Below are 26,140 nucleotides of genomic sequence, written 5' to 3'. Positions count from 1 at the left end.
TCTTTGATGTATATGTAGGATGCAGTTCCTTACCTGTGATCGTTTTTACAGATCACAACCCGTTGGTGTTTTTGTCAAGGATGTACAACCATAATCAAAGACTCATGCGATGGGCTTTAATAGTGCAAGAGTACAACTTGGAGATAAAGCACAAGAAGGGAAAAGACAATGTGTTGGCTGACGCCTTGTCTAGAGTGTGGGGTGGTTAAGTAAATCAAATAAGATATTTAGCCTGTAGGTTTGTATTTGTACATATTTTTGTAATTACATTAGTGTTTTTTTTGGTAGTATGTGTAATTGTAACTTCAGAACAAACCCCATGGTTTGTTTCTTGAGGGTGGGGGTGTTACGGATGTCGGGGCGCGGGTCTGCTATGTGTCTGTTTGTCTATGCGCGCGCCCTGTTTGTCGTCCCTGCAGATCCGTCCGTGCGCAGCCATTGGTGGGGAGCGTTCCCTACGCCCCACCCTTGGCCGCCTACTCCCAATCCTGCGCGTCCAACCAGCGCTGCCACCCTGTCTCTCCTGATGAAATAAAGTCCCACTGAAGACTGAGATCCGGGCCGCTGTCAGACTATCTTGTTTGTCGCTAGTGTAGGGAAGTGACAGCGCGCCCTCCGTGCAGGGAAGAGTGTCCCTATTTGTACCAGCAGTGTATATATATATGTATTGAAACCTCCGAAGGGAGAACTGTACTGTAAAGTGCTTTCACACAAACTGTGATCGAATCTCGAGCAGGTAGTATTTCCTTATATTAGTATTTCACTGTCACCTTAGCTAGTTAAGCAGGCACCGTTCTCATGTACTTTTGTTTGATGGTAGGCATAAGAATAGAGTAGTCAGATAGCGTTTTCTTTTGTCACCAGTCAGATAGTCAGTGTTGGGAGGGGGTTTAATAGGATAGGGTGCAGTGTTAGGGTATTTTTATTACTTTCTTTCCTTTATGGTCCTGCTCAGCCTGCTCACATTTGTTCACATGTGTTACACTACTTTGTTTAAATCTGTATGCCATCTAAAGATATAGTGAATAAAACAACTTTGGCATATACCATCTTGCCTTTCTTTCCCCATAACCATCCTAGACTTAATGAGTCGTAACAATAACAAAAAGAACATTAGGAGAGCCAGTTAAAGGTGAAAATACATACCTACGCAGGTGATTCAGCACAGTCATGTTAGCATACATGTAGTAGAGGTAATAAGAGTATGGCGGGTTGTCCTCCCCCGTCCAGTTGCCAGGCAGAGGACTGTCCAGGTTGAAGATATGGTGCTCAGGTTTGGACTCATCATCCACGCTATCAAAGCCCACTACCTGAATGGACAGCAAAGAATTATGCATAAAATACAGCAATTAGGGTACATGATTGATCACCTGTTAATGTGCTTCACTGCCTGCCTGTTTCGTTTTTATGTTTTTTGTGGGGACTGCGGATGAAAATTAGGATCTTTGCTAAATCTGGTGTATGTACATAGCATTTCTTTGTCATGTCAATTAATATGCTTTGTCCCCTTCGAAATAAATGAATAAAGTAAAGTAAAAGAGTATTCCAAGGGAATTAGAGCAAAGCATTCCTCACATGCTGAAGGAAGAGGTGCAGCTCTGGGTGGCTGCCTGGGTTGACTGTAACCTCAAACAGGGGCATGAAGATATTCTCCAACATCTCCTGGAAGTTACCCAGCTGCTTTTTGGCCTGATAGACATCACTGTGAAAGAGAGAGCGTAATTTGACATTTTTGCGGTGTAGAACAGAGAGCAAAGGACAAACGTGCAAATAAAATCTGGCCTTTGTTTCAATGGTGATTGCAATGTAGAACGAGGGATACTCACAAAAGTCTTGGCACTTGCACAAGCCAGCGAACGTTGTCTGAGTAGACTCGATGTTTGACAGCCCATGTGGCCAGTTTGTCCCACTCATCTCTGCAGCGGCCATAGATGGACAGCCTGAGCTCGACATTCTGGTATTTGCTCTCCTCCAGGTCAAACATAACCTCCTGAAATGCAGTCAGAAACCATGGTCAGCAGAGGGCGCAAGAACACTGCAAATCCAGTGTTATGGAATATTTAGCTAAAATATAGGCCCTCATTTATCAATTCAGTGTTCAAATCTGCCCCAAATTTGAGTGTGGGTTTCGTAGTACACCCACGTCGCCACAGCATTTATAAAGTGATCGCAAACAGCTGATCCTTCCTTAATTTCGTTCCGACGTTAATAAATGTGACGGCTGAAATCTATCGGGCACACGCTCGTTTTTGCGACATGAACACCTGCAATACCTCCTGGAAACCATGGCCCCAGCTCTCTCATACACACACAGACGCACGCACACGCAACTTGCAACTTGTTGTATCTTAAATGAATAAACCTGCATGAATTAAATAAAGCTGTAGGTCTGTTTCTCCTCTCGCTTCGCTTCCCCCTTGCTGCCCGCCTCACCCCCCCCCCCGCACGCACGCACTGTCACTGTGTGTTGTTAGTTGTATATTAAATGATTAAAGTATTTTTAATTTAATATACAACAAGATATATTAGTGAACAAAAACCTGAACCTGTGAACCATGAATTAAATAACAAATAGGCACACACACACACACACACACACACACGCTGCTGTTTTGCATAGGTGCTCCTCCTGTCCTGTCTGTCTGTCCGTGACACCGTGACCAACTGACCATGCACGTTCGACAGTCTATTTAGATTGCCTCGCAGTCGCTAGTCGCTGCAGTGGCTGGGCAGTCAACTGTCAATATATGAATGTGCAGCTAAAACCGTAGCCCATGTGGCTGGCACTGGTGGAGTGGTGGTGGTGGGCTGGCTAGGTAGCCTATACCTATCTCCGATGCGGTTCCCACTTGCGCTAGCACGGTACATTTGGCATTCGAGCGACGCGTCAGGTTTATTAAACGAGGAGGAGATTGCACATACCGTAACTCCAGAAAGACATTGGCCTGCTGTAGATTAGGCTACAGTATATAGGCTACCCATGCATGTTGGGACTCTCCGCAACTGCAGCACTGCACTATAGGCTACTTTCCAACGTCATGGAAAATTGGAAATATTCCAGCACAGACAGCCCAAATCCTCTCATGTATGCGCTCATGCAAAACACTGTTTAAATGGCTTAAATCAAGTGCGATTTTAATTGTAAAGTTGGAAAGCTCCTACACAAAGACACATCTTGTAGGTCTATTCCTTTTTTTTTTTTACATGTAGCCCATTAACATTTTAGGAGTGAACATATGTTTCGATGCCTTTGGCAGCCTCTCAGCTGGTCAAACAATGCTGCTCCGCCGTTCTACGACAGAAAAACAAGAAAAACAAGTGAGGACAAAGCGTACGACAGCTCCCGACCAGACGTGAGTTTTGAACTTTGTCAAGTTCAATTTCAAGCTTTGGCGGAAATGGTAAATGTCGAAAATGTCGGTAATTTCGGCGTGCACCCATATTTTGCCGTACGCACTACGCACGTTGATAAATGAGGGCCATAGAATTGGTTATGTGGTGCGTACAGTATAAATAACTTGTGCTAACTGACTGAAGGCTGTGACAAGGGACTGTTTATGTTATTATATGCATTCAGTGATTACCTTGACAATGTGACCGAAGTATTTCCCCTCGACATGGTTGTCAGTTTTGATGAAGATTTCTCTCAATATCGACTCGCCAATGGGGTTGTATTTGGCATTGAACTTGTCAAAGCGATGAAAGGTGTTGCGGTCCTGTGAAGACATTGACAAATTGGTATAGTCGCCGTGATTCACTACAATGTTCTCTCTTTTATTGTTGACCCTGTCACATCAAATCACTACCTGTCATTTCAGCGGGGCATTACTGCTTAAAAATGGGACACATGTTCACCCATTTGTCATGGTGTTCCACTCACTGCGTGCATGTCAAGAGTGTCCACACTCAGGTCAAAGGCTGTGAGGTTCATGCTATCGAACACCTCCATGAGTGTCTGGCCCTTGCCTCTCTCCACGTGGACAATCTCTGCAGGATACTTCTTCATGGCCCGTTTAATGAAACGCAGCAGGTGCTTCTGGTTCATGCAGGACGAGGCATGGATATGTGTGTCGACCTGGAAACCATCCCAGACCAACAGCAATCAGTGTCATCCCTATTATGGGCATGTTAACCCATTCTGACCTGAGATCAGATTCATACGAGGTTTCCACTGGACACACACTGGTCTGATGAACCCATTCTGACCTGAGATCAGATTCTAAAAATGTCAGTCGTTCTTCGAATTTTTCAAAAATAGCAGACCTACAAGCTCGTATCGCGCCACTCGGTGGCGCGATATGAGCTTGTAGATCTGCTATTTTTCAATAGCTAAAGCATAACATGATGCCAACACCAAAATGGGTGCCCGGTCAGAATGGGTTAATATAGGCAAAAAAAAATGTATGGTTGAAATGGACAATCTCTAAGACCGAACATAAAGACTAAGGGTACTATGGGGGAATGAGGAACATGGCTAGGATTATGATGTAATATGCAAATGTTCATACACAATGTCGACTTTTTTCTTTTCTTCAAAAAAAATTGTAATTATTTTTTTCAAAAAGTAAAACAATATGCAATTCAAATGTGAAGAAAATCCGATACTTACAAGACATCGAAAATCCTTCTAATTACATCCAGTATAAATTACTAATGAGCTCACCTTCCGGATATTGTAGAAGTCTCGATGTGGGACTTTCTTCTGTGCTGCCAGCTCTTTCATCTCGTTCAGCAGGATGTGCATCTGGAACTTGGAGCTGAGGTACTGTAGTCGGCGATAGCAGAAGGATTTCCTGTGGCAGCGGGGCAACCACATCATGCATGCATAGAAAACAGCCTCCTTAATCTTTGATTCTTATGCAGGCCACAATGCATTGTGTAGAACTCTATACCAAACTCTGGTCTACAAAGTATATAGGGTTTAAGAAGTGAAATAACTGTTGCTGATGTGTAATCTACATGCTGTATGCCCATTTCAATATCCTTCTGTGAAATACCCTCAGTTTATATTGAATCTATACTTTGCTGTAATGTTCCTGTCCGTCTTAAAATAAAAAGTAGAAACTCACACTGGTCCATTGATGATGAGGGCCATCATTACGTTCGTGTCAGCGATGTATTCCTGTAAATCTGGATAAGGAATGTCCAGTTCCGTGCTCCTGAAACCAACACAAAACTTTAGCAGAAGACACCTTTTTGGTAACAAATCACAGATGAACTGAGTTCACTACACTCCCAGCATCCTAGTGTATTGAGGTATTAAGTAAAGCACATCATGCCTTCATCGAATGGTATGAAATTACAACATAATTTGTTTAATTTGGTATTTGTTGCAGCACAGGTTGCATTGTGAGATATGGGTGTGTTATGCGTGGGCTCCTGAATGCAGCAGGACAGTACAGATACAATGAATCAATCAATCAATCAATCAATCAATCAATCAATCAATCAATCAATCAATCAATCAATCAACCAAACAACCAATCAATGATAAAGTGCTGTATCTCACTTATCCATTGTGCTCTTTGCAGTGTACACATGTACCACACCATTCACCATCTTGCAGCCATATCCCGTGTCAGGTGGCATGCTGGCAGGGTCTTGGTTCTCATAGGGATGCGTTGCGGAAACAGGTGGGTGCACGGTGGCATCTGAGAAAAGACAGAATGTCACACCATGTGTGACGGCATTGAACGAGGTGGGAGAGCATCATTTGTAGAGTGTCATTGTCACCACAACCTGCACATTGAGACAATCTGTTGATGGCTGTTTACCAGATGGCTTGTGAACTCTTATGAGTGTGGACTGATGTCTTAATATTTGGACACGGCAATCAGACCCATTGTTTAAGCCTACGCTGTGGTGAAGAGTGCAACACAAAGTGCCTGCCAGTGGCCATAATTTGTCGATCTGTGTGTCCACAACCACATGAAGCCTAACGTCCTTATTCTGACAAGAATGTAAGATCTACAAGCACAAAGTGTTATCATGTAATGCTAATTTCAGCTAAAGGATTTAGTGTAGAGGGAAATACAAGCAGACCTAGTATAGAGCCCTGGGTAAGTATGTAGACTAATATAGGGTTTACGTGGTTAATTGAACACTACACAGATTTTCTACTACGGTTGGTACCTATTCATGTTCTCTGTGTATTGCCATAGTGCAACGCATAGTGAAATGAAGCAGCCTACAGTAGCATACTGCCGCCACCTAGTGGTATATCCTGATATCAGGGGGTGGCAGAGGAACAAATTAGAAGTAGGGAGAAACAGACAGACACTGTGTGTGTGTGTGTGTGTGTGTGTGTGTGTGTGTGTGTGTGTGTGTGTGTGTGTGTGTGTGTGTGTGTGTGTGTGTGCGTGCGTGCGTGCGTGCGTGCGTGCGTGCACATACTGGCATTCTTTGATTCTTTGAGCTCCTCGTCATAGAGACCCATGTCTGCAGGTCTCTCGCTGAGCTCCTGAAGGCAACGGGCGGTGGTCCTGCAGAAGTTCTGTAGTGACACACCGATATATTTCTCCCTTATGAAGAGGGCCTTCACCACACACTTGGCAGCATCCAGCAGGTCTATGAAGGGAACCTTTTGAAAGAGAGAAAGATTGGAAAGTTGACAGGACATGTGATTATTATTTTTTACGCAGACAATTAGTCTAGTCTAGTTTCTAGAAGGCTAGTTGATGCCTGAGGAAGGTCTACTAGACGGAACGGAAACATTGCTTCATAATTGAACTTCATTCCTGACAGTGTGCAGGCAGGCTTATCTTTTATTGTTGAGATTGTCTACTTGATTTAGCCCGCGCACCTGCTTTTAAACTTCTTAGGTGTGCGAAAGTCTTTCTACACTGCACAATATAAACTGAACTGAGAAAGGCGACTGCCAGGATGACTTACCCCACATTTTTCCTCCCCAGAGATGCTAACTCGCTGGTACTCCCCCTCTGGCTCTCTCTCCCGCAGGTCAGGGTATTGGCTCTCCACTTTCATATATCTGATAAGATAGAGCATATCATTTAGATACAAACAAAGTATTCCTTCCCAAGCTGGTAGTTCTTTAGATATAGAAGACATAAAAAACGAGTGCATTGTCACGTAAGACGAAAGGGTAGGTCTTTACTTACTCTAGGTCTGTATCGCTGTCGGTTTTCATAAACTCCTGTTTGGCTCGTATAAGGATATCAGGCTCAAACCTGCGGGCGGAGGGGAAGAGTTCACTTCGGGGTCGCCAACATTTGTTTTAAGATCAATCCTTGAGAATGCAGAGTTCAAACTGTGTCGCAAAGGCTGACATATTACGTAGTTCCCCTAATTCCCTTGTGTCCTATCCGTTCTCACTTACTTGATGTCCTGGCTTATCTGTCTCTCCAGACGGTGCCGTTTCTCCTCCAGCTGTTCGATGGGGCTGTCCTCTGGGAACTCATAGGGGGCAGTGCGCAGCATTTCACCCTCGGCAAGGCTGCGTGAAAACAGCTCCTTCGCACACAAACACAATTCCAAATGCAGCACATTCAACATGTCTGTCAATATTTACCGACTGGGTTTGAGGGAGAAAAATATCTTTTTTCACTTGGCAGTTGAGCACAATAGACCTTATTCACAGCAGACATTTTGGTATGTCCTGAAGCCAACTTTTAAGTGGAGACACCTAAATGAAACAGAGCCCCAGTCTGTTTCATTTAGGTGTCTCTCCACTTAATATGCTGCCACCTAAATGACCCTAACACTGACCCAGAATGTTATCTTCAGCTTTATTGAACCATCTATGACACTGTTGGGTGAGTGATGGGCGATTTATCCTGTGTGCATAAATGGTAAATGTTGCATTTATATAGCACCTTTATCCAAGGTGCTTCACATAGATTGTGCATTACATTCACCCAATGGTGGAGGAAATCATGCAACCTGCACATCGGGAGCAATTTGGGGTTCAGCATTTTGCTCAAGGACACTTCGACACTATCTCTGAGGGAACCCGGGATCCTACTGGTAACCTCACGGTTTCCATCCAGCTGTTCTACCGGCCAGCTGAGCCACTGCCGCCCCAGGTGTATAGTCACATGTAGCTCCGAGTTTAATTAGTTTGACTAGGCCAGGTGTGACTGTCAGTCAAACTAACGGACTCTGGGCCAGGCATGATGCTTAAATCAGCCATCACCCACACTACAGACAAGCACTCACCTCGGCAATCTCTTTGTACTTCCCGTCCATAGATGTGCGCAGGTCAATGGATTGTTTTAGGGCTACTGGGATGCCAGGCAAGGAATGCTGGGAAGTGAGCAGGTGGCGGGCACCACGGAGATCAACTAAAGATTGAAAATTGGGAAAAGGAAAGAAAGTAAAAAATTAGGAGAGAATAATCTGTTGTATAGGTTTTTCCACTGATGATGGCTCTATTTGAGCTATTATGGACAATGAAAAATGGCACAGGGCTTCAGTATGCAGTTTTGCTTGTCACGTCGGACTCTCGCTATCTCTTAAACCAACAGAATTGAGTAATACTTTATAGTTTGGTATTTGTATGAGATGGTGTGCAGAGCTAATCAGATCAGCTCATTCTTCCCCCCCTTGACTGTAAATGAGCTTATCAACCTCAACAAACAATAGAAATGTGTGATTTATACTTAGTTGTGTGCCAGTGTTGTGCACTGAAAATAGCCTAATTGCTATTTTCGGGTGACGTCTGGCATGCAACCATGTATAAGTCAGTCGAACTGAATCACTGGCGGAATCACAAGTCTAGATAGGAATATTACTCAGCCGAAATAGCTCAATCATCTATGATTTAATTACTGAATTGTTTTTCTCCACGATTCCTCAATCTGCCAATACTATCCCCCTTCCAAAGCGGCCAACACAGATGCTTGTTGTTATTCCCTCCTCAGTGCGATGGTCCGGTCTCAGCTTGTTCTTCTCTCAGTCAGTAGGCTTGTACGCAGTTCTGGAGGTCTGAGCTCAGCAGCAGTTTGTGCCTCAAGACACAATGGACCATTCAGGTGGAGCGACCATTAGCACATACACCGGGCAATACCCTCCATTGTTGCCAATGCAAGACTCAAGTTTACAAGATACAATCCCCGTTCTCATGCAAACGGGAGAAAAACAGTATGGTATTTTTTTTAGGACTCAGACTTCTGGGCTCCCTGGTAGCTCAAACCATTATCGCAGAGCCTACGCAGTTGCAGTATCCTGGGCTGGGCTGGACATTTGGACATGTGCAGTAGCTCAACCTGGCTGTTATTGAGCAAAAGTGACATAACATAACATCACATGACATAACATAACAACATGACATAACATAACATGACATGACATAACATCTTGCACTCAAATTCAGTTCATGAGCTAATGCAGCATGTTATGCTCTCTTTTCTATCTCTCTGTACTATGATGAACCAGAAAATGTAATGTAAAATTAAAAACCATCCTAAGGAGGCTCTATCCAAGGACTGTGAGTGCTAGTGCATACAAAGGAAAAGGAAAGTATGTTAAAAGTAATACAAAAACAGGGAGGTCAGTCGCTGCTCAGCCAACTACAACAGAGACAGAGACATATAATGTCTTCACCCCTCTGTTCCTCCCAGGAGTATATTTAGCTGTCCATGTGCAGCGATATTAATCTTTGCCTTGAAACTACGCGCCTGCCTCTGAAATATTCATCCTCCTGCCCTTCTGAATATTTAATCTCCTTTGTGCTAGAATGTCTAAGGGCCTGCTGCCCACCAGTGTTCATCTATCATACACACATGCTCACATAACTACACACACGAACACACGCGCTACGTTCGCACGCACGCACGCACACACACACACACACACACACACACACACACACACACACACACACATATGCACAAAGAGAGAGACAGCATGTGGTACCTGTGAAATGACAACAAAACAGTTTGTTGTGTAACAGCTCTAATGTGCCTGATGCAAATTATGTTTTGCTTAATTAAGAGCTTTACGCAACAGAGGGCTTCTGCATCTCCTCTGTGGCGAGAGCAAAGGTGAGCGGAGAGGACTAATTAGGACTCGATAGCGAACCTGATTAGGACAACACAAACGAGACACTTCAGATAGTTGCTATATGAAGTAGAAGAGAGGTAATGGTGTAACTAATCAGTAGTTGGACCATGACACACGGTTTCCCAAACAATGGTTCGGGACACATTTTTATCGGTTGTGAATACATATCCCCCCCTCAAAAAATAATACAAATAAAATAAAATAAAGAAATCAACTCTTCATACATTTTTTCACAAGAATTTCAGAATTGAGTTTAAAAAATTGATATAACGCGTTGTGAGCTTGTAGATCGCCCATTTTTCTAGTTTGGGTCCCAGTGATTCATCAAATGTCTCTCTTTGGGTCTCGAGCTAAAACATTTTAGAACCACTGCCACACACACACATCACCATTTCAGAAAACGGAGGTAAAATGTGCACAAATTCTAGTAGCCTATCAGGTAAATCTCAATCTTTGTTTGGCCTTTCATGTTCAGCATGCTAGCGATTCTGTAACGTTATTACATACCCTGAAGCCAAACCAACGTGGATAATGCACTGAAATGAAGAAAGATGAGCCTGTTCTGATCCTAGAGTTTGATTTGAGCTGTGATGATAGAGTGTGCTGGGAGTCAAAAGGAAATCATGAACAAATAGAAAGTGAATCTTCAGACTGCTAAAATTAATACAATCTTTTTTTAATTAGGCCAACCAATTAGGCACCCAACTAAAACGTGCTAGCAAGTAAAGGTAATCTAGTAAAACACAAATGCCTCAACATTCTCAAACAAGATGATATTTTCCATGAGACACAGTAAAAATCCAGTGTTAACTAAACACTCCAGATGTGTACTGCATAGGAGCAGACATATTGGTACTGTGTAAAGATATGACTGTCCAGGTCCAATCATATCAATGTGTCTCCATAGGAGTGGACAGTGGTGAGGAGGGCAGGAAGCAACCAGCTGCAAAGACATCCAAGCTGGGCCAAGACGAGCCAAGCAAAGCAAATCAAAGCCCACTGGGCCTGAAGCTAATCCCCTAATGGCTGCTATATTTGGATCAGCTGCATCTACAGTTATATAATCACTCCTCCCGTGGACTGAAAACACGGCACTAACAAAATGTATTCATGCATTCAATTCATTCATACACGTACAGTATGTATGTAAGACAGTTGGCTTAAGTTACTGTTGTGATGAGAAGAGTAGAATGGAGTTATAATGCTATAAGTTTCACACCAATTTCAGAAATTGGTTGGAAGACTCTTTTTATTCTTGAACTTATTACTGTTTTTGATCCGGCACCCAGCCTAATAGGTTTTAGATGTGCATGTCTATTTTCAACCTCCTTTGCCACATACAGTATATAATGCTATAATTCACCACAAGAACTGGGCGGCTCGACTGAGTCGGTCGAATGTAACATTGCACACTGATACTGTGCAAGCTCACAGTGTGTTGCATCCCTCTGTGAGATTGTAGATCAGCTATTTTTGTTGCTCAATACCATCGTCCAAGTATAAATTAAGCATAACTTCCTCTGGGGATTTCAAATCTCTTCACTCTTATCAAGCGAAAACCGAAACCTGACGCATAATGTGACAGTTTCACAAACAAACTCAACACTGTACTGACTGTCACTCGGTGTCAAAAGGAGGTCAGACGGTATCATCTTGCCAAGTGACCTCCAAGCCATGCATATTTCAGCAGCAACACAGAGTAGTGAGTTCACCCTCTGGTCTTTCTCTGCAGAGGAGTGGATAGTGTGGCGTTTGTGATCACCGGAGGGATATCAAAACAAGTGCTAAGAAAGGGTTGCAAGCCCCTGTTTAAGTGTGGACTTGATGTCATATGTAGCCCATCTGAAGAAAGAGAAAGAGGATTATACAGAGACATTGGAGATGGAGCCACTTGGAGGGGGGATGAGGGGGGAGGGATGGAAGAGGGGTGAAAAAAAAGTCTTGGGAATTGCACTTGTGTCCTATGTTTACATAGAAATGCTGTCTATACTGTACTGCTTTTTCCAAATAAAACAAATATTATATAAAAAAAAAAAGGGTTGCAAGAGGTCAAATGCCAAGAGACTTCCTGTGGACTCATATTCATTGATTCACTGCAGGAGATTATTCTGCAATGTACATTAATCAACTTACTGTTACGCACACTTTAAAGATGCAGTGCCATGATTTTTTTTCCCATCCTAAAACATCATCATCAGGCATTATTATTATAATATAAGGAGGATTTTTTTTTCAAAAAGGTGTACAGTATTTGTTAGTGGACAACCCCACCGGTTCAGCGCCACCTGGTGGTCACCAGTTTAGGCTCTGAGTGCCAATTCTCCCATTATAAAGAAAGAAAGAATTTGTAATTCTATTATGCATGTAATGTGCATGTCATCACCTGTACACCAGATTAGAGGAATTTTCAAAATATGGATGACAAAAAAAAGGGGAGAGACGTCTTGATGCCCGTGGCATCCATTACTTAATAGGCAATTAGACGTCCTGACGTTTATGGCTACTAAACAGTTGTATGCCTGGTTTGCGATGATGGGAAGTGATCCACCTGAACTGAAGCTGCACCCACAGCTGTTGTTGTATGATAATGGTGGAGGGGTTAGGGGAGGATAGTGTGATGTCACTATATCACTGTTATTTTCATCGGCACGTTTGACTGTAAAACTCTGATCATAACTGGGCTGTCACAATGTGACAGCGGTGGTAAAACTGGCACTCACTCTACAAATTCTACACATTTAGTTTACACCAAATTTTAACCAACATAATAAAATTATGTATTTCTGTTCACTAAAGAGCTGGAGAGATGGAGGACGCTGTTACTGAACAAATAATCGATATAGCAATGATCGGAATATAGAGCTTTAACATTTTAACAAAAATCTGTTTTATTATTGTTTTTTACTAAAACATATGTAAACATTAGTGTTAACGCTTCTAAGACTCTGTCTCAAACTTGAACGCTAATTGCTACATCCATTTATAGAGGAGATTCATCCACATCACAGAGGGAGGACTGGGGAATGGAAAATTGGAACAATCACCACATACTCCACATACTTCTGAAATCCATTTCGCTTCCAAGTGGGTACGTTGCCAGAGAAGCAAAGCTTGTCTGTCCTTGGACAGAACACCTGGACAGGCTCCCACAACAATGACCAGAATCAGAATATTACCAGGGATGTTTGCACATACATGGAGGACATGGAAGCAACTGTAATACTGTATATACTGTTAAATATTACTCAAAATATAAAGATAAACAAAAATAGATGCTAGGAACTATGTACAATGTGAAATATACAATGTACACAATAGACTGTAGCAGCTGGTATAACAGCGCAGGTAGGTAAATAAATACATATTAATTATTGCATGTTGAAAGTGTACACAGACGGGAATAGCATACTGCCCTTTAGCACCAAACAAAGAGATCGACTACTGATACTGATCTAATTGTCTGGATGTTTATATTCCATGTTTCATGAGACAGGGTTCATGTTCATAGAGTACAGTAGAGTAGAGGAGTTAGTACACCACAGTAAAATCTCACTTCCATGCCATAGTTGCTGCTGACTATGATGTCAGAAGACAAACGCATGTGGGACTGTTGGGGGAAAATATACACAGCATTCGGAACGCAGCCTCAATTCAACCCAATTCAATTTCTCTTCGCAGATGAGTAAGCCTTGGACCGAGGCTAAATTCAACCTCACTGTCACTCCAATAGATGCTTACACCTCTGGCATCATCCCACATGGGCTCTGTCTGCATCAAACAGCTGACATCACAGAAGATATAGCAAAAGCACCACAGTGCTTTCTAAGCACTCTTGCGCAGTCACCAGACTAGGGTGCAACATGCACATCTTCTTTACAAATGAAAAAACATCGTTCCTGTCACTGTGTTCCCTATATTCCTTCCTTGTGTTCTTATGTCATCCGTGAAGAATAAGAAACAATCAGCAATCATTAAAATAATTCTTCCTGTCCTGCCGGGATATTACTCCCTCTCAGATTCCACAAATACTGATGTTGCACAGTTGTAGGCCAATACATGATTCATCCATTTGCACTCTAACTCTGTGCACACAGTTGCACCTATATCACCCATCCCAGACTGAGGAGAGAGCTAGTCACTCATTTCTTGTCACCACAACAAACACAGCATTTCCCCTTGGACATCAGCACAAAGCAGTGAAAGCCCAGGGACAAAGAGGGACAGGGAGAGCGATAGAGGGGGGGTGGGCTGTTAAAGGGAAGGCGACATGGGGGGAGGTGAAGTATATTTTTTGTTTTTTCTCCCAATGGGATGTAGGTATAGTGGAGCATGCATACCTCTCTCCTCAAAGCTGCCTTTCCCTGCAGCTAGAGGGGCTGGAAGAGAGAGCCTGACATGTCCACAGGGATGGAACGTGGTGGCAGAACAGAAACACTGCACAGGATGGCGTCTGCTCTGCTGTCCTTTCCAGATGGGATGATGGTGGGAGGGAGGTAAGGAGGGGGAAGAGTGGAGAGCAAGGAAAACAAGGGAAGGATAGAAACACCACATAACAACAACAACACTCAAGTCAAATGACAGCACAGACAAAGCAGCAAATGCACACATCCACACACTCTGTATGTCCACTGTGCCCTTAAGCTGTTTCTGTTATACATACACAGTGATGGTCCAGTAGATCCATGCATTCAACCTCACATCTCAGTGAATGACAATCCCTCCCACCCCACCAAACTCTGTGTGACTGCCTCCTGGTTCAGGCCAGCTGTCTCACTGCTCTGGCTGGGCTGCACACTGCAGCTGATCCTCCTCATTTAAATGCCTCTGACATCTATCTGGAATGTACCACAAGGGGCAGAGGGGTGGGGGTGGGGGCCATGTCACTTGCAGTGGTGAATCATCCGCAAGCCTACTTAAAACTTTGTCAAACGACAGTGGTGCATGACACAAAGGAATGATTTCCAAGTAATGAAAGCTATTTTTCGAGCAATATTTTCACACAATAAATTAGTGTCAGTTTTTTATTATTTTTTCATGAATCCCCTCGCCTCTGTTTCTCATACTCCTTCCCATGCTAAAGGGAGCTCTGTGTGTGCCTGTGCATGTCTTCTCCTGCTGGGAGGTCTGAGGGAGAGGATTGTCCGCTACATGAGACCTCCCCTGCCATCATCTCTCACATGAATGAAATTAAATGGTTAGCAAGTTGTCCCCGTTATTGGTGCATGATCTCAGCTGGAATATGCTTTCCCATGCTGTAAAGACACTAGTCTTTGTGTGTACGCATAATGGGAAAAACGAAGTGAACAATGGTTATTTTGGCCTCAACATGGTTTTTGATGCAGTGCATCCTCATCAATGCCATCACATGCACTTGTATGCATTCAAGAAGAAATTGTAGATTCTATTTGCTGCGCAATTGTCAAAGTTCCCTGGTTGAATGTCTACTCAACTGTACGTAATATAATAATTAATTTGTTGGTGTCCAACACATTTTCCTCGTGATCACATGTTCAGATGACTGCTGCCAGAGAGCTTGTACGGGACTGGATTGGCTCAGAATGCTCTCTGGTGATTCAATTGAGACCCAGAGAGAATCTCCAACACGTGCCTGGTCAAGAGGGTGAGAGGGGACTAAATCAGACTTGTCTCCTTAGATTCTTGTCATTACAGAATCATGTTGAATAAGCTGATGCCTGAATTTCCATGATCATTTCCATAATGATAATCTCATAACATGTTTTAAAGCCTTGTCATACAATGTTATTTCCCTTGATATCTACAAACATGTATGTATGCCGGTATTACATATGTATTAAACAAATTAAAGTCCGATTTCTTCTGTGGAACTGAATGGAACAGTCCGGTTTCAACAGCACTCAAGAAAACCCTGGGGCACTAGAGGTAAACAAATTTAAAACAAGCAACCGATTCAAAAGCAAATGAACTCATATGACATACAGTAGACACAAAACCCATTGGGACCGGCAATCAAATTGTTATGATCCAGAAAACAGTAGACCAAAGTCACCAAACAATGTTTCTGTATTTGTCAGTCCAATCTACCATGAATGAATGTACTTATAAGAGGCTCCCTCTCATGGTCAAAAGACTGTGTCACATACAGACTCAAATCAACCAAACTACAGTATGGTACTGATGAGTAATAAAATAACAAACTCATTTCATGCCATAACCAAAGGCCCAATAGCAGCAATTAAAAAGGACAAGGACAATTACAAAAGAACAAAGCAATGCTGTCTCCCTAGCACAACAAAATTCAACAACACTTCAACCACAAGTCACGTGATTGAATTTATGGACAGGCATGAAAGCCTTTAAAACAATGTGCATCGTTACCTCTGTGCCTTTTCTTTGTGTGGGACAAGCCACTAGTGAGAACCAGCCTTCGTCTGTCCTCTGGTAGCTGTGGTGTGATTTTAAATAATGACTGTGCAGACTGTGTGTGCAGTGGGCTACACGTACAGCAGCATGGGAGATGCAATAGTGTACTAAAGACACAGGGTGGGTCCCTGTATGTACTGTGTATCTCTCCATTAAACTATGAGTAAGACCTCTATCCCCACCCATGGGGGTAGAAGTCCACAGTACATTACATTTATACTAAGTAGCCAGCCTTTAGCCCCACATGAGTAATGGAGGGGGAGACTGCGAAAGAGATAGATACAATTACAGGTCACAGGTGGGAGTAATGACTAGGGGTTATCAGCAATTTAGCCAGGCATGGCTGTTTGCAAATGGCTTGGTGGGAATCCTAACGCTCCGTCAATCATTCATTACAAATGAATGATCGACAAAAACAAAAGAACAAAAGAACAAAAGTGCATGACCTACTGTCAAAAAACGATTCCATAACATGATTCATGGCACAAAATCAAATTCTGGCCCTTTGTAAAGTATAGTAGGATAGTAGCAGGTTAAGGTTTATAGACTGGATCCTTTTAATTGGGAAACTTTGAGCAGTGATTTGATACCTGTATCTTTTTAGAAATTAAGTAGAAATTACACTGCTACAGTACTTTTTATTCTTATTGGATGCATTCCACTGGACAGAAAGGTCTCAAAAGATAATCAATTGGAAAGATGTTACATCATTACAATGTGGTCATGTCAAACATGCCGACATGTGTATGCATGTCATGATGATAAGAAAGATAATAGGATATGACCAAACAAGGTGTGAACCCTATATGGCCAAAGTACAAAGGGTCTTTTGAAACAGCCATTGATACCTTGTTCATATCACCTTACTGGAAATGGGATCACACACTTTACGCCCATATTTTATTAAAAAAAAAGCCCTGAGGATCTAAACACGGAACACAGGGATTTCCAAAGAGTCAAATTTGGCACCATTACAATGCATTATAATGAAATATAACACTAATTATCCATAATGTATAAATTATGGATAAGGGGTCAGGACAGCTAGGCCTTTTCGGGGAGGGGTCAGAATAAATTATGGACTTAGACTGTTATTCGTCATTGCTTCGTTATTGATTTGGTGTCACCTACAAAATTGTACTAGAATATTTATACATAGACAGCCATCATAAACATAGAGAGACAGAGCGTGGCATTTATTCTACAGGTGTTCAAACACGTGAAAAAAAAACACCATGAGCCACACTCTCAGCCAAGTGGTGAGTGGGTGTTGCGTTAATGGCAGAACTGCAATTGTCACAGCAAGAAGCAGTGATTCACCAATGCACTAGACATCTGCACATAATAATGGCACATGGATGGACACAAAGGGCAGGAGAGAGAGAAGCTGTGTCCTCATTCTCTCCGAACTCAAAGAGAATGTGACTCAGTGGCCTCTTGGGAGGCGGAAGGTTCCCAGTTAGATCCCAGGCTCCCCCAGAGTTAGTGTCGAAGTGTCCTTGAGCAAGACGCTGAACCCCTAATTGCCCAAGATAAGCAGGTCGGTGCCTTGCATGGTTTCTTCTGCCATCGGTGTATAAATGTGTGTGGGAATGGGTGAATGTAATGTATGTAAAGTGCCTTGGATAAAGACAACCTGATTTCAAGAAAAAAGTTGTGAAGGAAGGAGTCAAGCCACTTACAATGTTGAAAGCTACAGTACTGATATACTGTAACAGTGCAGCCTTGAGTAAGATATTTGTTTTTATTTATTAATATAGGTTGAAAAGAACAGAGCATGCGAGGCACAGCGGCAAGCGTCAGGTCATACAACAGGCTTTCGTCGCATGCACACACTCTAATCAACTGAAAGAGTGCAGACAGATCATTATAGTGTGAAATGGAGTAATAGAGGCATCAGGCTCTTATTTAAAACAGTCTAATGGAACCTAGCAGTGCCAAGCTACTAACCAATTTGGACATTAATTAAATGGACTAATGAAATGGAAGTGTGAGAAGATCAGTAATTCGTAAGCATATAATGAATGTCTCCAACAGTAACAAGGACAGGGACACAATCAGTTTCGTTGAGGGTTTCAAGCCATCCATGACACTGGTAATTAAACTAATTGTCCATCTACCACAATAAATTTAGTCTATATTTAGTTTGCTAGAAAGTAATGAGTTTATTGTACAGTACACTATGTACGAGTCTGGGGGGTGGGTGGGACAAATCTGTCAGAGATGATAGCTAAGATTAGCTGGAACCATGCCACTCAGCCACCCTTCAAATCTGTCTCTGTGGAGCATCCCTTTCAATCACTGTAATAGTTACTGTCAGCTGTGAGCAGTGACAGCAGTGTAATCACTGAAAGGCAGAACATGGGGCGCCTGATGTAGGGGGAAGGAACTGGTTGGAATAATGTGTTCCTTCCACGAGCTACGTGGGAAACTCCCCATCAGGTGAAAAGAAGCAGCTTGGACTCCTCATGCATAGAAGGAAGCGTGAGGTCAGTCCGCTGCCCCCCAAGGTTGGCAGAGGAAGTGTAGCACCCAGGATTACATTAGATAATTGACACTGGGTGAAAAAAAATGAGTTGCAAAATCGTGGGATAAAAATTTAGAAAAGAATGAGAATTTTGCATCATTCCAAGCCAACCAGGGACTCTCTCTTTCGGCAGTACTATACTACTCTCATAATGTATAGTATCATGTCATAGCACTGTAGATAAATATGTATGACCTGCTAGTTTGAGTGATTGATAATGATAACTTATTTATTTATTGTAAGTTTGTATAAGGTTTACATCATTCTAATATGACAAGCATAGTTTAAAGATTTTGTCAGCCTACGACTGTATACAGTACTGTGAACTATATTCCTCATTTACACATTGACGATTGGACAGGACAGGGCTGCAGCCTCAGCAACTTCCCTCGTTTCATAATCATAAGACAAAAACGATTCTGCTCTGCCACGAACATGACTAGAATAGAAGACTGGCAGAAATAGACTCGCTTGCTGCATATGGAAGACTCCAGACAGAGACTATGAAATAGTTTTAATTTCATTTTAAATGCTCATAAAGTTCTCTGTGTCACATAGTGACCAGAATATGAATAGCATCAACATTCAACATGCTATAGGCCTCTTTTTCTCTGAGCGACGCATGTGTTACGAATGAGATGAGAGAGAAACGCCTCATGAATTGTAGCAGAGAGCGGCGTTTGATTGTGTTTCACCATAGTGACAGTCTACCTTCAAAAGAACCCTGCTCTTTGTAGTAGTGATAAAGGGGCATTTGGTGTGCATGCTGTCATCATCAGGGTCTGCACACTGAGGCTAATCCTCTCATTCAGGAAGGAAATAAAGGCTCGGTCAATCACTCACGTAGTCATAAGGTACTGACATATTTCTCTCTGGAGTGGAGACGGATCAACATGTTTGGTCTCAACAAAATTCATTCTTTGTAAATTTTCCGCAATAAATTCATTTGAACCACTAACCCTGAGGTCCACACTTTGGGCATGTGATAAAAAAAAATCAGTGACATTTCCTTAAATAACAGATCTACAAGCTTGTGAAGCAACGCATTGTGAGCTTGTAGCTATTTTTGCAATATCTTTTTTAATGTTTGGAAAATAGTGGTAGCACCAGAATGATAACATGTAATTTTATGCATAAATGGTGATGATGGATGAAGTCAGTGGAATACCAAATAAAGTATGTGTATTGACAAGCTGCAGGGTACACAAGGTACCATGCAAGTGCTGCAATCCTATCGCAGAGCATGCCACACCTCCTCAAAATCAACAGGTTAGGATTTCCCCGAAACTATTCAGAGGCAAAAGTACATTCACACTTGGGTCCATGATTATTTTCCAACTGTTTGTACCACATTGTTTTTATAGAAATTTCTGAATATGCATGAATAACACAATATAATTAGGCTACAGTAGAATAATTTAGTGATGCGCATATGGCACAGTACAGTAAGTATTAAGCGCTTAAAAAAAGAAATCTTGTAGATCTGCTATTTTAGGACAAAAAAATGTGACACACCATTCTCAATCTCCAGCCTCACTTACTTGGACTGGCCGTGTACTGCAGGCTGCCCCTCTTCCTGAAGGGTGACTGGGTCTTGGGTTTGGCCCCAGCTGCCATCCCCGGCGTCCCGGGAGTCAGGTTGGAGGACATGATCCCAGTCTGTGGTTCAGCGGGGCACGAACAGGAACGGAAAGGAAAGCTATGATGTGAGTGAGTGAGAGCTGCAGCAGGAGACGGAGTCGGATAGTGTTAGGGAGAGGAGAGGGAGAGGACAGAGGAGGGGGAGTTGGAGAAAAGGACAGAGTGAAATAAGGAGTGAGAGAATGCTGAGAAGATGGAGAGGACAGGGAGACAGAGGGAGGAGGGCAGGAGGAGAGCGAGGAATAGAAGAGGCAGGAGGAGAGATGCACAGATGCTGGCTGGCTAGCTAGAGGGGCTTTAACTGCAGTGAGGGGTGCATAATATGTGTGTGTTTGTATGCATGCCGCATGCGTGTGTGTGTGTGTGTGTGTGTGTGTGTGTGTGTGTGATTTCCAACGCGGTAATTGGTCCAGCGTGGGTCTAACCTGCAGAGCATCGCTGTGCTAGCTTTCACGGCACGCTGCAGTGTTAGGAGGCTCCGCCCCCTAAATAGGCTTCCAATTCCATGCCTGAGCTGCTGCAGTGCTGACAGAGACCTGGAGGGGTCCCCCTCCCCTACCATGCACGCTTTTGGTACTTACTGTACAGTGTACACTGTACAGTCTATGGCACAGACACTCAACCAAGCACATCATAGCATCATCACCAATCTGGGAACCCATCGGAAAAAAGGAAAAACAGCGCCCTCTTTTGCGCCTGGTAAATGGAAAAATGGTAAATGGTGCATTTATATAGCGCCGTTATATCCAAGGCGCTTTACATAGATTGTGCATTAAATTCACCCATTCACACACACATTCATACACAGAGGACAGAGGAAACCATGCAAGGCACCAACATGCTCATCAGGAGCAATTAGGGGTTCAGTGTCTTGCTCAGGACACTTCGACACTAACTCTGGGGGGAGCCACCACCACCCGCTTGAATCTGTTTTTGAGAGATTACAGCATCACAAACTCTCTAGCCCAGTGGTTCCCAAAGTGGGGTCCGGGGACCCCCAGGGGTACCTGAGGGAGTTCCAGGGGGGACCCATCTATTTTGTTCATGTTCATAAAGTGCTAAAGTGTTTAAAGCAGTGGTTCCCAAACTTTTTCATGTCAAGGACCCCCAAATTGACACTACTTAGCCCGTGGACCCCCATTTGAAAAGATATGCCAGGGACCCCCATAAGAGAAGACGTACACATTTAGACGTCTACATTTAGACGTCTACATTTAGACGTACACATTTAGCGTCTACATTTAGACGTACACATTTAGACGTCTACATTTAGACGTCTACATGTAGACGTCTGTATACATTTAGACGTCTACATTTAGACGTCTACATTTAAACGTCTACATTTAGACGTATACATTTATTTGTTATCCGTGTTGCGAGGATGAGGGGGTACCTGGAAAAATATCTACCCCAAAAGGGGTACCTGGTCCAAAAAAGTTTGGGAACCCCTGCTCTAGCCCACTGTTCCCCATACTGGGCATTTGTGGGTCATGGATACATTTGTATGGGTCTGTTTAATTTTTGTTTCCTACATTTTGTTTTACATTTTTATTATTATTATTATTATTATTTCAAAACATTCTCAAAAAAGCATTAACCCCATAAGCAAACATTTTCATGAATTAAAAAACTAAATTCAATATTTTTTCATACACATTTTCATGAAGAAATCAAAGAAAGATCAAAGAAATTCCATAAATTAGAAAACAATAAAGAAATAGTGAAAATAGCGTCTGACATCTACTTTGTCTTTTGAGTCTTTATAGCCGGGGAGTCACAGGCCCAAAAGCTCAACGGTCAAGGATTAACCTGTGATGTCATGTCGTACTTTTTATTTGTGTTCTCTCTATTCACTTGGTCATTAAGGTCCACAGAATGAGAGGCCTGCTCTGCCAAAAACGTTGCGCACATTTACTGGTAGAAACTAGTTCTGGTCTACTACTTGAAATTAGTACACAATTATGTTATGATTGCCTGCCGGGCCAGTACAGAAAAGAAGACAATAGTCATGACTCATGATGAACAATAGACACACTTTGAGGGGCCTCTCACAGAGCCAACAACGATTTCACGTAAACCCATAGGGAGCACCACAAATGCTAATAAATGTCATGTTTGTTGCAGAGGATAAGAATAAAAAGAGTCTGCACACAATTGATGCTCCCAAATACGTTTAGTGGTACTGTAACGTTTTGAGTCGACCAGGCTCTTTCTCTGAATATTTGTTGCAGAACCGTGATTCCTTTTTCACCAAATTAGTAATACATAATTTTGTGAGTCAATGAGCGTCAAACCTTTCCATGGTTTTGACATTCCATACTGTTGGCCTGTAATTGCCTTAAAAATATAGACCGCTACAGCATATCATGAACGATGATCCAATAAAACCCAATTTAGAATCATATGTTGAGTGTTGAGGGCCTCTATAATGCAACTCCAAAAGCACTTTAATTTATTTGCCCACAAATGCAAAATGTTGAACTGTAGCCTACGTACGTCACAGAATGGCTATTTCTCTCTGCAGTCATGTCCTGCTGGCTGCTAACCCTACACAGACTGGTCTGACACAGTCATGTCCTGCTGGCTGCTAACCCTGCACAGACCTGGTCAGACACAGTCATGTCCTGTTGGCTGCTAACCCTGCACAGACCTGGTCAGACACAGTCATGTCCTGTTGGCTGCTAACCCTGCACAGACCTGGTCAGACACAGTCATGTCCTGTTGGCTGCTAACCCTGCACAGACTGGTCTGACACAGTCATGTCCTGTTGGCTGCTAACCCTGCATAGACCTGGTCAGACACAGTCATGTCCTGTTGGCTGCTAACCCTGCACAGACTGGTCTGACACAGTCATGTCCTGCTGGCTGCTAACCCTGCACAGACTGGTCTGACACCGTCATGTGATGTCCTGCTGGCTGCTAACCCTGCACAGACTGGTCTGACACTGACCTGGTAGGTAGGCAGCCATTTTCTAGTCTGCTATGTTGACAGGTTAACTAAACCTCTGTTTTCAATATCTACTCTAGGCCTAGTAGGAATAAGTGGCTTAAACGCAAAGTGGCCTGGTAATGTCAAGGCAGAAATCTGTAGTGGATGCTCAGACAAGAATAATTCAGACTTCAAAGTATGAGAGAATTTATTTGAGTAAAAAGTCAAAACTTACCTGACCTGTCAATGCAATGGAAACCCAGTCAGAGTCACTATGGTTTCCATTGCATTGACAGGTCATGTAATTTCTCCAGGAACAGAGATTAATGGTTTATTATACCCCTGCCAACAGTTACAGCTCTGGCCAATAGGAAACAGACTTGTTTGCATGTTGTGACATGAAAGTCACGTGATTGTCTGTTGATTGATTAGGTCAGGTAAAGAGCTACTGTCTTAAGACAGTGCTATAGGCACATGATGCTCAAAGAAAGAGGAAGTAGAATACATAATCTGGCAAGCATCCTGTGATTTCTTACTAAAGACTACTGAAGCTGTTCCAGAGGTTAGTTTTTAAAGAAAAGAGAACTAATAGTATACTAAGTTATATTAAATGTTTACTAAACTTCTCAGAATTATTTGACAATTGACCATTTGCAGACCGCGGCCATCTTGCCATCAGAGTTTGGAAGCACTGGTTTTCAGTAAAGCAACGTCCTGCTGCCTCCTGCATTATGTGCAAATTCAAAACAGGTGCTACGCAGGGCTGTCGAGTGATATCTAAATGGTAAATGGTGCATTTATATAGCGCCTTTATCCAAGGCTCTTTACATAGATTGTGCATTACATTCACCCATTCACACACCAATTGCGGCGGAAGCCATGCAAGGTACCAAACAGCACATCGGGTCGGGAGCAATTTGGGGTTCAGTGTCTTGCCCAAGGACACTTCGACATGTAGACAGGAGGAGCCGGGATTCGAACCGCCGACCCATGGATCATTGGACAGCCTGCTCTACCTCTTGAGCCACAGTCGCCCCACATATCTAACGAGCACTTCCAAACTGCAACACTTAAAAAAAGAACCACCTGCAGTAAGCTTTTCGCACAGTAGCAATGTTGATGAGTTTGACGTTGTGTAATACAATCAGATAGGACTTTTCTGTTTGGATGAATGGGCTGCCAATGGGAAGTTGCACCTAGGTAGCACCTTGACATTAATTTATATGGCAAGATGGCCACGGTCTGCATATGGAGAATACAGCGCTACCTTGAGGCTGATTTGGTGGAGTGTCTTGTTCTACTGGCTCTAAAAGCGCACTTACAGGTGGCTATAATTCGCAATTCGCAACTGGTCCCTGTAATAAGTCTAAGTGTATCACCAGAAATTACAACCCCACTGTTTACTGTATTACTACAAGTTTATATGATGTTTTTTGCACATTCTTGTTTGTCTTTAAATGTTTCAATGAATTGAATACATAGGACAGGCTTTATTGGGTTTATCCTTTTAGCGTCCAATAAAATATTCCAATTTCCAGCACTCTCTTTTCAGCCTCTCCATGGTGCCCTTTGCTATAATTTACAGTGTGATGTGTTTTGATTACTGGTTCAGAGAGTAACAGGAAGTAAAATGATTTGACAGAAAATGAAATCGTCTATGAGTAATGATTTGGTATAGTGAGCTATCATTCCAGACGTCCAGTCCATAAATGTGGATGACAGCACATTATGCAGTCACTCCAAAAGCTTCCTCTTGCCTGGGTTTTACATAACAATGGTCTTCTGAATACAGCCTGGCATCCAGCCAGCTGAATAACACAACAGTCTGATGGAACTGCACCTGCAGTGCTGCAAAGAGGTCAGCCAACCTCATTTCTATCTCAACCTGAGATCTATGCAATGCTCGAGCTTGATGATGAATTAGAAGTAGTTCTTCTACTTCTAATTAAGTAGAAGTAAGTAGTTCTAAATCCGGCATGCATTTTTTTCTTAAAATAAGTGTTAAATAGCTCAATTGTCTGATAACAAACATTGCTATATAGTGTTTGTTCAGTCAACCATGTGCAACCCAGATTCGGCACAAACAATGGACTAAATTAATTTAGCTCCTATGCCACCAAAATGTGGAACGCCCTACCAGCAGCCATTAAGACATGCAAATCCCCTGACTCCTTCAAAACCGCTCTCAAAGGGCACCTACGGACAGCTGCAATTCAAAACTGGGATGGCCCCCGTAAAATCTGGAACCTCCCTCCCACCCTCTTTATTACTGTATGTATACGTTTCTTTTTCACCTCACATGATTTCCTGTTTTTTTTTATATAGAAGTGCATATTTGTACGTCTCTAAATTGAAAAAGGTGGACTCTGTTGTAAACAAGTGTAATGCTTTATCAGTGTGTTGTCCACAGAAACAGTCTTTGTATTGAGTTGTGCTTTCATGTGGAAAAATAAATTCTGCAAGCTGTTAATAAATACTTCAATCAATCAATCAATTAGAGAAGGGGAGACACCCTGCTACTGGACAAACACTATAATTATAATAAGTCATTTCAGAATATAGAGCTATAACCCTTTTCCCCCCCTCATTTTTCTTTAACCACAAAATATCACTATAGACTGT

General features: G+C 42.6%; 1 protein-coding gene across 3 annotated transcripts in view; it reads right to left on the bottom strand.

The window, feature by feature from the left end:
* ampd2b (adenosine monophosphate deaminase 2b) overlaps window positions 1–20,599 on the bottom strand; it is a gene marked incomplete at its 5' end in the record, with an annotated part of 30,760 nt that extends 10,161 nt beyond the window's left edge. The window contains 15 exons of one of the 3 annotated variants that reach the window (XM_080763514.1): window positions 1,147–1,310; window positions 1,576–1,702; window positions 1,827–1,990; window positions 3,585–3,716; window positions 3,881–4,075; window positions 4,664–4,793; window positions 5,070–5,159; window positions 5,510–5,651; window positions 6,394–6,580; window positions 6,892–6,988; window positions 7,119–7,187; window positions 7,337–7,470; window positions 8,176–8,300; window positions 14,358–14,473; window positions 14,681–14,774. In XM_080763514.1, the coding sequence (XP_080619640.1) occupies window positions 1,147–1,310; window positions 1,576–1,702; window positions 1,827–1,990; window positions 3,585–3,716; window positions 3,881–4,075; window positions 4,664–4,793; window positions 5,070–5,159; window positions 5,510–5,651; window positions 6,394–6,580; window positions 6,892–6,988; window positions 7,119–7,187; window positions 7,337–7,470; window positions 8,176–8,205 (1,661 nt within the window). Of the gene's footprint in view, window positions 1–1,146; window positions 1,311–1,575; window positions 1,703–1,826; window positions 1,991–3,584; window positions 3,717–3,880; window positions 4,076–4,663; window positions 4,794–5,069; window positions 5,160–5,509; window positions 5,652–6,393; window positions 6,581–6,891; window positions 6,989–7,118; window positions 7,188–7,336; window positions 7,471–8,175; window positions 8,301–14,357; window positions 14,579–14,680; window positions 14,775–20,490 lie in introns of those variants that run through there. The other 2 variants (XM_080763513.1, XM_080763512.1) reach the window with 2 other exon arrangements.
* Window positions 20,600–26,140: the final 5,541 nt, after the last annotated feature.

Source organism: Protomyctophum bolini, assembly GCF_963924005.1.
Source record: "Protomyctophum bolini genome assembly, chromosome: 5".
Lineage (NCBI taxonomy): Eukaryota > Metazoa > Chordata > Actinopteri > Myctophiformes > Myctophidae > Protomyctophum > Protomyctophum bolini.
Note: the sequence above shows the minus strand (reverse complement) of the source record. Positions and strands in the feature narration are given on the sequence as shown.